General features: G+C 41.3%; 1 protein-coding gene across 19 annotated transcripts in view; it reads right to left on the bottom strand.

Moving 5' to 3' along the window:
• The window catches only part of UBR5 (ubiquitin protein ligase E3 component n-recognin 5), a 2132574-nt gene that overhangs the window by 1851562 nt on the left and 268116 nt on the right, over positions 1 to 12896 (bottom strand). For 12 of the 19 annotated variants that reach the window (XM_078686928.1, XM_078686930.1, XM_078686931.1 and 9 more), the window contains one exon: positions 7825 to 8018. In XM_078686928.1, coding sequence (XP_078543054.1) covers positions 7825 to 8018 — 194 coding nt within the window. Of the gene's footprint in view, positions 1 to 7824; positions 8037 to 12896 lie in introns of all 19 variants that reach the window. The other 7 variants (XM_078686916.1, XM_078686920.1, XM_078686919.1 and 4 more) reach the window with 1 other exon arrangement.

Here is a 12896-nt window from a genome sequence, read left to right as displayed (position 1 = left end):
CCAGGCTGCAGTAGCAGACCTGTGGTGCCATTTCGGAAGGCTTCCCAGGGGTGGCATAATACATGCTTCAGCCCCTGGTAGGCCGCTGGGGTACCTATGCCCTTGGTACCTAAGGTACCATATACTAGGGACTCACAAGGGTAACCCAGTAAACAATCTGGAGTGCGCCTAATGTACATGCAATCAATTTAGAGAGGAAGCAGCTAGGCTGGGGTCCTGGTTAGCAGGGCCCCAGCCAGACTAAAGTCGATAAATCAGTGAAACACAGCAAAAAGTGGGGGTAACAATAGTAAGCAGATCCTACTCTCCAACAGTAATTAATTGCATTTATCTAGAAATTCCCATTGAGCTCAATGTTGCATTGTGTTTGAAATTGTGTTGCCCATCGCAACTGTAACTATTGTAATCAAAACGTCTATTGCCTATTTGAAAAGTATTTAACTAAAGTAACTCATTCTGAAAAAGTATATTTTGATACCTTGTTGGTTCAAAAAAAAAAACTATATCTTTTGATACAAAACAATTGGCCTAGAGTTCAGTTCTTGAGTGTGTGAGACCATTTGCTGACTGTGTACAACAAATGCTTTACACTGTCCTCTGATACTTCCTTACTGCTCGACCAAGCTACAACTTTAGAGAGTAAGGTTATATCTAACTTTAGCCTCTGTCAAACCTCTGTGGACTCTGTGCACACTGTACCTTACTTTAGTCCAGTATATACATAGCCACGTTCTTACAAAAGGCTATTATCTACACATAAGAAGATATATATATTGAAGAAGAGCTTCGGGTCCCGCACGTGGATGGGACTATTCAGTGCTTAAGACTATAAATGGAAATCCCTTACTAGAGAATGGGTTTCTTGTGAAGTCCCTGGAGTAAACTCGAGTGTGCTATAGAGTTGACTCTTCATTTTCTCCCAAATGGTGAGCAGAACTATTCAGAGCATAACCTACTGGTCAAAGGCGCGTCTTACCAGCTCAGAGTGGAGTTGCCACTCTTGACCGGCTAGCCATAGTCTGCTCGGTTCATCTGCTCTGGCATTTAGAGTTCCCTCCAAGCAGTACGCAGCCACAAAGATGCTCTGCTGGTCCAGTCATCCACAAAGGCATAGTGACTCTGGAAACACTCCACCCAATCTGTTGCCATTCAACATGGCGGTAGAGTTGGGTACAAGAACCTGTCTCCCTTTGAGGCATGGGAGCAAGGCCTTTAGGGCCAAATGGCTTACTCAAAAGAGTGATCTGGTCTTCGACACAGAGCTGACTCCATAAGTTTTAACTCAACTGCCCACCTGCCCAAACTCAGCAGCGATACATTTAGCACCATCAGAAACCGAGGAGGAAGAGCGGTGGGGAGAGAAAGTGGTCTGCCACCCAAAGGATCTGAAGGAGTTTGAGAGCTATCCCAGAAGCTTGTCCCTCTGGGATCTGAGGGTCCACTGCAAGCCCTGCATGTTCAGCCTGGCTTTCAGGATGATAAAGGTGCAGTTAGGCCAGGAGACCAAGACGTCTCAGCCATTTTCACTAAAACCCAGGACTGATCATGAAACTTCGGGATCATACCCTGAATGCCCTGCAGTATCTGCAGTGGAGCAAAAGCTCTGAACTCCACAACTCCACTGTATCCAGAACAGATTCAATTAACAGAAATCTCTGCATGGGGCTCAGGTGGGACTTCAGCTTCATTATGGTAAAACTAAACCATGTCAGGAGTTAGCAGTCGTCTGAAGTTAGTCCATGGCTGAATGCGGCAAGCCCACCTTCAGTAGTAGGTCGTAGAGGCACAGAAATCCTCCAAAGATGGACGGCTACCAAACCGAGGCCTTGAAAAATCCACTCGCAATTCAAGTGAAATTTTAGCAGGACGAGCTATTTTTCGCATGTACTTAACCCTGCTGGCAAGTAAACTTAAGCTGGAAGAAACAGGTGTTCTGTTCATTTAGAAAGTGAATGAGCAATTAAGACGTCTTTAAATCTTGATTAATGTTGCCACATTTGCCAACTGCTCAAGGACAGAGGTCAAATGTCAGTTTGTCTTTTTAATTAATTGTTGTTCGTGTTCCTGGAAAATTGTTTTTACTTTTCTTACTCTTATTAAAGTTAATGCTTTTTGTCAAGTGAGCTATCTGACAATGATTGTGAAACAAAATGCAGTAAAATGTCCGTTTTTTTCTCTAAAACATTTCAACAGCTTGCAAATGAATAGTAGATCAGGAATTATGAAATAACTTTTTTTGTAATTCAGAAGTGTGATGCAAACAAAGATTTAAATTGGAGGAAAACAAATCAGAACACTTTACTTGGTGAGAGGAGTTGGCCTAACAGCTAAGGCGCTCGACCTCGGACCTAGGGATCTGGGTTCGAGCCTCGGTAACGACGCCGAAAACCCCCTGTGATTCTGGGCAAATCACTTAATCTCCCCGTGCCTAAAATAAAAGTGTGTCCTCATGTAACGTAACTGGTGCTATGTAAAGCGCTCTGATACCTGATTCGGTTCGGGTCTAGTTCGCGCTATATAAAACTGCGATGTGCAAATGACACATTTGCAGAAACTTTATTTCCAAACTTTGTACACTATATAGTTTTAAAACCACGTCAGGGACATTCTGTGGCCATTTCAATGGAAAATCTTGCAAATAACAGTGGGCTGCTAATTTATGCTTTAGTTATGTATTTATTAAAAGTGATCGTTTTTAAATAGGATGCGAGACACACGTGGCCAAGCCTTGATGACAATGCATTTAATGAACTAAGATGCAAGTCTGCAGTCTAGTGTATCTTATATGTGGCTAGATTTGCATTGTATATGGAGCTAATGTTTAGTCTATTAAATCAAACAAAAGTTTTCTGTACAGCAGACTGGCTGAACCTGCGTATTTAAAGGTACTCTCATGTGATAAAGAAGAAAATGCAGTTTCAGTGAATTAAAATACTTGCCTAGGATCCCATAATTTAAAAGAAGTTTATGGGTCAAGAGCATTATAATTAAGTCAAGTAGATTATTTAAGTCACTAAACCTGCAGGTCTAGTAAATAAAAAAATTTATAGATTTTACGAGGCCAGCAAAACCTTCACTTGCATGAACATTAGAGCGGCCAAAGTAAGGCCTAACAGGAGCACAGTGAATTGGAATTGTTCCTGGACCACCTTGAATTGTAGGCAGCACCTGTGGGACTGCATGATAGGTATACGATAATAGACTACGTGTACTGCTAGCCCAAGGACTCCATTCAGTCTCCAGGGTACATAGAATCTGAGCCAGAGTGAGCATTTTAAACAAGTCTTTCCTCAGAAAGACATTGAGCAGTCAGAGGTCCACTTATGACAGAGGGCTCCCGGAGGAATTTACCAGAGCAGTATCTTCCTCCCTTCCTATAGTCCAACACCCATTTGATTGCACCCTTGGACAGGAGAAGGCTAGCTTGCTTCATTAGAATTACAGAGTGCTCTTCTGAAAGACACTCCAGTGTTGGAAGACGGTGGGATGGGAAGGAAACGAAGGTCAGGACTTAGTCCCTTTGAACAATCTGTAAGACCACCGGTCTGATATGTTTTGATACATAACTGGGGAAGACATACTGTATTCTGCCTAAATAGCAAGGCACGAGCCTGAGAGGGCAAACTAAACCAGCTTGGCAGCTGATGAAGCAGGAGAGGAGGAATTGGAGGTTTGTTCTTCCTTCTGGTTAAATTACTTCTGCTGGAGCAATGTCATAGTACTGGACTGGTTGCAGCAGCACAGGTTGACAGAGCCGCTGTTGCCCGTAAGCTAGCTTCCTGAAATATCCTCTCAATTTTGTATATTGGTAGGGAAACTGTTTAGTCAGCATCAAAGACCATGCAGTGGTGCAACTATACATGAAATGCTAAGCCAAACTAGTCTTTTCTCCAAAGAGCCCACAGCCGAAGGGCAAGTCCATTAGGGACACATGCATGACTCCAGAACACTCAATTTAAAAAACATCCAGGTTGTGCTATCTCAGCATGACATTGGTGTCAATAGCTTTGCTGATTTAGTCAATAGTGTCCAGGCCAGTTCTGAGCACATAGTTGCTCAGCCCAAACAAATAAGTTAATTCGCATTGGTAACGCTCCTCCTGGTGGATACTCAATCTAAACAGCAGATTCACCTTGTCAATACCTTCAGGCTCCAGACTGGATACAGGGATTTCACAGCAAAATACTAGCCTGCTGGGAAGTGGTGTTGTGCAGCTTTGCTTAGGGTCTCTTACACCCTGGAAGACGACCATATAACCAACACCTCCACATGTCAACATGAGTTTCTTTCGGATAGCTGTCTGCACTGTCAGACGGGGAGCTCTAGTAATTAGATTATGCCAGTGTTCAGATCTCTAATTGGAATCTTTTTAGTATGGACCAGAGGAGTCCACTCCATAGAATGGAAAGGATGGAGGGTGAGTGAGGAATATACAGTTAGATATAGTATCACCAAGAATGAGCATTACCGAAGGTAAGTAAATTGTTGTTCTGTCCGACGTGTAAAGGAGTAACAACTTTTGGGTGGAACACGTCCTTGGCACCAACTTCTCAGAAAAGAAGGTGGTGTATGCTTGCTGGACTGAAGGACTTGCCGCTTGTTCATGCAACGACCTGATGTGATTGCAATGAGAAACACCATTTTAAATCTGAGCAAGCTCAGAGGACAGCTGTGCATCAGCTCAAATGGGGTGCACATCAAGAAGGTGAGAACCACATTGAGGTCCCACAAGGACATCACATAGGGTTTTTCGCTGAAACATATGGACCAGACCTTTAAAAAAACATCACATCAGGTGATTTAAACAAGGAAGGCTACTCTGAAAAGGCAGAAAGTTTGATAGGGACACAAAATAACCTTTAACTGTTGCCACAGCAAAGCCTTGTTAGGCTAGAGACAAGAAGAGAGGAAAGTTAGATAACTGGGCCTGTAACGGTTGGATGTGCCAGGAAGTACACCAAACTCCAAACAAGAGTCCTGCATAGATGGTCATAGTAGAGTGAGGCCTGGCTGCCAAAATCACATGCACTGCTTCAGGAGGGAGATCGAAGGCAGTCAACTTTTGCTGCTCAGTTGCCAAAGAAGGTGGTATAAGTTGTTCAGGCTCATATGCAGGACCTTGTTCTACTGTCGAGACAGGAGATCCTGCACAAAATTAAGGGAGCAAGCATTAATCAAACACACATTTTTCATCTGTATCTACATGGACTTCTTTAAATCGATTATATATTTTCTGTGATTTTGCGGACCCCCAGAGGTCCCCGGACCACAGGTTAAGAATCAATGTGCTAGGCAAAGCCAGCTGTGTTCGTCCGCCATGGCATTTAAAGGCCCTTACAGGTGCTATACAATAATGGAGATGGCCTAAAGACCCAGCCAAGACTCAGACACTCTGAGATCGAGGTCAAGGGTTGAAACATCAGACTCCTAGCCCAAATGTCTTGGACTTATAGAGCACCATATCCAGGATGGCACCATTTAAAGGGAGACTCTGTGAAGGAGATATTAATGGAGAGTCCCAGAGATGTCAAGAGACTGGTCTTCTGGAGGTGGTCCATGCCTGTGTGTGGCAAGCCCACCTTCAACAACCAGTCATCGAGGTAGGGAAAGACTGGTAATTCCCAACCTCAGTAGATGAGCAGCACCCATCATCAGCACTTTCGTGAACACCTGAGAGGCACTATTAAAGCCAAAAATGGAGCACGGAGAATAGAAAAGGCCAGTTGCCTTCTTAGAGCCGCAGGCAGTGTCTTTGGGACTACAGGACGGGGATATGAAAATAGCCGTCCAGGTGTAGCGCCGAAGCACAACACTGGTACAAACTACCGTACCCAGTCGGTAGTGTACAGGCCTGACCTAATCACATTTTGCTGCATCTTGTCTATTCAGAATGACCCGTTATAGGTTGGCACGAAAATCATCTGGGACCACTGGCAAATGTCAGCCACCATATTCCACAATGCAAATGAAGAGCTTCCCAGGTGTCACCCTGAATTTGTGGACCTGGGGGCAAGAGTGTGTGATGAGATCATGTGCTTTCCAAAGATATGCTGCATCGTACCTAATGGGCTCAGGAACTAGAGTTGCATTAGTTCTGATGTGGTGCCTCCATCACATGTGCAACTTTGAGGTGGTCCTTGGCATCCACGAAAATTCGAGTTTCCATATTGGCTCTTAAAAGGGAGAGATGAAAGTTCTCTTCAAGATGGTCTAGCAGCGAAAACTGGCTGCACACCCAGAGCATCTATGTACAGAGAGCTCTAGTGACACTTGATGCAGAATTAATGACATGGTTTCCAGAGCCTAAAAATAAGACTGCTTCAAACCTAGAAATTGTCAAACTTTATGTAACCATTATTATATGACCTCACCCAGCCTATGTTCACCATTCAGTTGTTATCACCCTCTGAATCCTCCCCCAAATAAAATACAAAAACAGCCCAAAAATGGAGTGAATGCCTGGGACGCTGTAGATTAGGTGACGGAGGAAGCCCTGGTCATCACCATGGGGAAAACTCATAATTTCTACTTTTCTGGCCAGAAGCTAGATGTGAGAAGTATGAAACAGGTGAATAATTAAATTTTCCTGCTGGAAACACCAGGTCTCAACTTATGTTTTTAATAAAATATATATAATCCCTATTGGAAGCAATAGATCAGCAAAACCAGGCCAACAGTAGTGTACATTATATAGTTGTGTAATTTTGTGTAGAACACTTAAGGCGCACAATAAAACTACGGCCATAATAACAGTCAGCAGCCAATTATAATTTATACCGCATATATACACACACAAGACATATCTGCTACGAGGGTTTTCCATCACCAGTACTGTACAGACATTAACAGGCATGGAATAACTGAAGACATCAGTCACACACTGCTGGACAACTCAGATGATCTTAATCTACTCCACAAATGCAGTTCCCAAATATCTATACACTTTAATAGCTTCTTTACATCGGATAAGGACACTCCTAGGATTGTAAAAATGGCTATACCGGCAAATCTCTCCACATGTCTCCTCCTGCAGCCGTACCAGGTCAGGACAACTACACACAACTACAGATTAGACAACCCAGAACAGTAACGAGCTTAGGAGACTATAATCATAAGAATCAACATAACACTGGAAACCATAAAACTGCACGTCTCTCTCTCTCTCTCTCTCTCACTTTATCAATCACCTAGCAGTATTCCATAACACAACAATCACATCTTGGTGGTATTCACTGACATAGGATCGCAAAACAAAAACATGTTCCAACTACACACCCTACATGGCATAGCTTGCTACCCATGTCGTAAGCGCTTCAGTGCCCCACATAGGGGTAGTAAGCACTATATAAATGCTGTAATGCAACAATACAACTAACAAACTGGTTAACTTCTTATCAATCAGTTTATTAGTTAAAGCCTGCTTCATGTGAAACGGGGAGCCCGTTGAGAAAAACAGTTTAATTCTGAAGAAATGCAGCATGTGTAACCAATATCCATGCTGATTATGTGAGAGCTGCCTTTCTCAATTTTTAATACTAGTTGTTTAACTAGCAGGAAATGCCTTCACAATAACTCACTGTACCTTTAGCCAATTTTTTGAATAGTGTAATTAAAAGTATGAAAACCAATGGTCCATAAATTATACATGCTGTAAATGGCCTTAAAAAACAATCGCTGCTTGTTTTTTTGTGTAAAATAATAAGATCATGTTGACATAATAAGAGAATAAAGTGTGTAAAATTTTGCTAATAATTAATATGTCCTTGAGGGGAAAAGGTTTACATTTCTGTGTGGTGCATCATCATTAACTGCATGACTACATACCTTTTCAGGCCACCACTGTAGTTCTTCTCCCAAGGACACCGGGCTCTGGATGGGAATGGTCTTCTTATCCAAGTTTGGCTCACCTTCTTTGCTTGTAGAACCCCTTTCATTATCGAATGATGCACCGTCAAGCCACCTTCGTTCACGTAAGCGTAGAACAGACTCTCGTTCACGCAAGAGCTCAGAATCTCTCTCTAAGGGAAGAAGGAGAACTGGTATGCAATTGGGTCACACCAGTGGGATAAAAGTAAGCCACTCTCTAGTAAAGACCCTTAACGAAGCAACCAGCAGCAATTAAATCTACTTGCATATTTAGCACATTGCTCTGTATACAAAAATCGCTCACTCAACATTTAAGAGCCAACTGTTTCAAGTCTATGTGCCAATGCTTTTTAAGAACTGGAAATGAGCATTAGTAGGTGGGCAAATTACTTTTAATAAAATTCGTTCGAGATGTGCCCATTTCTAGCAGTTTTAGAGAGAAATTGGTATTTAATTATTCTTGGTCTGTTATGCAGTTTAACAGCTGATTTTAAACTTTATACACTGCAAAAACTGCCATTGCTTTGCCAATTATTAGTAGAAACTGCTTTCACAACTAGTTTGCTTTAAATAAGTCAAGAGTTTTTATTAGAGAGGTGAAGTTAAACATATCAAACATTTTACCTTGAGAAGATTGATAAAAGAAAAACAACGCTTAATACTCAACTCAGTTAAGCAATAGACACGTTTGTCAAATGAAATGTGTACCCACGTACAAAACTTGTGCCCACACTAAACTCATTTAATTATAAAAATAAATGCATTTTACGGTCTTACTTTATTATCGGAAGAGAATCTTATGTGGACTCATGAAGAATTAAAAAATGAAATAATCACACTATTTTTCCGAGCCTCAGCCCCATTGCGAAAAGAAGAATTACCAACAGCTGAGATAAAGTTATGTTTATAAAAACTCGAAGAGGATTCTTAAGTGATTCAATTTAATTATAGAAGTTTATCACGTCGTCTGTAGCACGCCTACATATTTTAAAAAATGCAGTTAAAAGATAATATCCACAAAGATTTAACGTCAATATAATAGAGAAACTTTTGAAACGGTTAAAGCTAGACGAATCTAACTAATAAAACAAAAACTGGATTACTATAATCGTATGATTGAAACAAATACTAGAGCCTTATGTTCATAATGGCTCACTCAGCAGAAGTTCTTTACCAGACCGAATTTTCACAGCTTAATTTTGTCAATTACTTTGGTTTAAAAAGAATCCTTTTGAATACGATATTTATGTTCAAAATAAAACCAGAATGAATAAACGTCCTTTAACGAAGCAAACATACGAGTTTTCAGTTGCGTTCCACACTTCCTTCACACTACAATCATAGCTCAAAATGCAGCTTCATTCAGTACAGCAGCCAATGCTTCAAAGTAGTACAAAAGTATCTTTCCAAAGTCTTTCATTGGCTCCTGCAATTATCAGACAGCTATCCATCTCAGACTACCCCATCTACCTAAACAAACATACAGAGCAGAAAGGAAGGCGGCACTAAGAAGTTCCATCTATTTAACAGAACACTGAAAGGGGCAGAAAAGTATCGAACACAATGAATCAAAAGCCTAGCACAAGGAGATTGGACTCCCATAACTTGCGGTCTTTCTAAAAATCTCACGAAAACATTTTCATGAGCTACACCAATAACTGAACTCTCCCTTTCAGACAAAATATATTATCCCTAATAATGTATTCTAACCCGTTATCTTTGAAGCAATAAGCTGCCAGTGTATGTGTGCACAATATACTAAAATATGCAATACTGGAAAGTAACCATGCAACTATTAAAGTATTAATCGGTGCATGTCTTAATTGTAAACTAAGCACAGTGACCCTTCATAACTCTTAATCTTGTATTTTAAACCAACACTAGGCATTTATTTTCTGGTTTCAAGTATATTGCTAAAGCTAATGTATTAAGCGTGGCCTACGACGTGCAGCCATAAAAAACATTTTTTTAAAACAGGTTGGATACCATGCTAGGGAAATGCAAAGCAAGTGTGCTAATGAAAAGACAAGATGGTCTTTAGGGGTTCCTGATCTGACCTAATGTATGCATCTATGTCTGCCTGGAAGCAGATGTTGGGTAAATGCTTGCAAAGCAAACTGTTTCCATAAAATATGTTTACGGTCTACCATACTCAAGTAAGGTCAGTAGAAAAAACAGACAACATGGACTGTTTCCAGATTAAATATTGGCTGGCTGCGCATATCTCATGGTGAAGTATCCTGCATAATTAGCAGATTAACAGACAAAAAATGAAATCAGTTAACCATTTTTGCCCAGATAATATAAACAATCGACTTTAGAAGAGTTTTGGTCAGCAACATGAAACAAACAAAAAAAACTTAAATATAATCCAAACGGTGGACAGAAAGATTCCTTCTTTGGCGACAAACTGCTCAGTGTACGAATTCACACACATTTTTCAGTACCAGCTCTCAAAGCAAGTTACTTCAATAGGCCACTGATACTTCAGAGCAATTATGCGACCCTTCTTTCTGACGATCTAATGCATTGAATGATTAAATGTCCTAGTGAGATAAGTGTATTATTAATCAAACATACTAGACTGTTCTTCCAGAGGGCCTACGTTATGGCAACATGGCATAACGGAAACTAAAGACATGTTTTAGAACAAACTTGGGAAGCAAAGAAAAGATGAAGTGCATGTATACTTGTTTTCTGCATAGTAAATTTTACACAATTTGGCTATGGAAAAATGAATGGGCAGTAGGCAGTGTTCATAAGATGGAGTTTCAGGACATCCACAAGACAATTATTAATTGGTTGCATATACCAATTTGAATAGATCTGCCGAAAGTTGATTTAAGAAACCTATATGTTTTTAATAGCAATGGGATCTCTTTTTCAATCAATGTGTTAAAATGTAAAAATAGCTACATGACCCTACAGAATGAGTTGTATAATTGGTCTTGGATCACAATATTCTGCTTTGTCTCTCCTTGCTGCTTAGTTTGCCTTTAATTGCTGCATAATTTAGTCAAACCTGACACATAGTTTGGTCCTCCACTGACGCATAATTCCAGTGGCCCTGTTAAAAAGTAATCATTAAACAGATTAAATTGAGACGTGTTGGGGTAAACCTAACCTTTCATAACAAATCATCTCATCCAAAATCAGTGCTTTACATTGCATTGGAATCAGATTAAATAAAGGAATTTTATATTCGGCAAATATCACTTCAACCTGAAATAATTACCTTTCACAATAGCTCAAAAGTACTGCAGGTAATTATCATTAACCTATGCTGGATGCTAGCAAATACAAAACAAACACAATGTAAAGTCATCTTCCAACATACATTAAGACAATTAAAGGTTATCTATTCGATTGTTGTTCTAACTAAAGGGTCTAAGGGTAAATATAATTTCTCATTTTCTAAGATTCTTCTGGTCCTATTTTCTTCTCTACGTATTAAATCACTCAAACTTAGTCCCCGGTTTGCTTGCTCCTCTCCATCTCTACCTTTTCACTAGTGTTTAAGACTTTTTTCAACAAAAAGTACCTTTCAAGCATATACTATTCCATCCTTTAGTTAATGGCTACACTGTATTGACCTTTTCTCCATTCCTTTCGTCATTGGTCAGACTTAATGTCAATACCTTAAATAAAGCTGACCCCCCCCCCCAATTAGGCCTTCAAACCATGTGTTTTAGGCCTGTTTACCATTTCTTGATCTCCTCCCTGCTTACACATTTTCTGCACACAGACTTTCATTCTAGAGAATCCCCCCATTTATTTCCTTATTTAATATCGGCACACCCTCACAACAGTCACAATCAACTCTACAGTATTTGTAAAATAGTCTTGCCATCTTTACTACTGCCAAAAATGTATGTTTACTTGAACTACTACTGAAGTCGGCCACTCAGGAGGCATACACTTCCACAAGGCTGACCACAACTCAAGGGTGTTACGGCTGAAGTGTACAGCAGAGGATGGTTTTGGCCATCTTGAATTTAGTCTAAAAAGCAGGTTCGGACTAGTTTAGTGACATACACCCATCAGATGTAGGTACTACCAGGATGGATTAGCCGCAGAGCTAGGGGCCCAAGGGCTACCAGTCCTCACACACATTAACATCGCCAAAATCCAGAATTTAAGGGGCACACGGACAACAGAACCTCAGATTCTATGTGATACCAAGAAGAGACCAGTTTCCATAACCAGGCAGGACTCCACAAAGCTAAGATCTGCACTTGTGGAAGCCACCCTGCCCCAGAAGATTTTGACTCAACCAAAGCAAGAGGCCGGAAAAGAAAGGTGAACCCCTCTGCAAACTTCAGACTTTACAAGAACTCCCTTGGGCTAGGAGAACTCGCCCCCTGATCTTGGCAGGCAAAAACCGCTAAAACCACGACCTTGAAGTACTTTCCACCGTCCCATCCGGTGTGGCTGCTCAAAAGTCACTCTGTGGGTGGCTTCTGGAAACTGCAGTTCCAACCCTCAGCAAGGCTCTGCTTTCTACCAACGTTCCACTGGTCCTCTTGAAGATATCCTGAACTGTAGTACTCGCGGGTACCAAGGCTTGATGGTGGTCAGACCGGAAACATGCTTTAGTCCACCCTTCAATAGAAAGGATCTACTTGCACAAACGACCAATCACTCCTGTGGCTCCATCATAAAGATCCTGCATTTGTTTTTGCCCTCTTGGCACGCCTGCAGCACCAGTTGCCAAGGATCCTGATCAGCACCCTGGATAGTCAGAAGAACCTCTGCACTCAAGTCCTCCAGGATAGGTCGTTCCAATCTGCCTAGAGGCTCTAGGTCCAATGCCAGCTCCGTGCTTAAGATCCAAAGGGTTTCACGCACCTCGCCCCACATGTACCTTTTTGATAAGGTAGCCATTTAAAAACCGCAAGCCTGATTGACAGCTCTGACAGCTAAAGTACACCTCTGCAACCCCACCCGCCCTGAGCTAGGTAAATTTGTGCTAGCAGTTGTGAACTGGTACATGGGACCCCCAAGACATCAACTCTGTGTGGGTTCCATTA

The sequence above is a fragment of the Lissotriton helveticus genome, chromosome 4_1 (assembly GCF_964261635.1).
Source record: "Lissotriton helveticus chromosome 4_1, aLisHel1.1, whole genome shotgun sequence".
NCBI classification, from domain to species: domain Eukaryota; kingdom Metazoa; phylum Chordata; class Amphibia; order Caudata; family Salamandridae; genus Lissotriton; species Lissotriton helveticus.
This window is presented reverse-complemented; position numbering and strand designations above follow the sequence as displayed.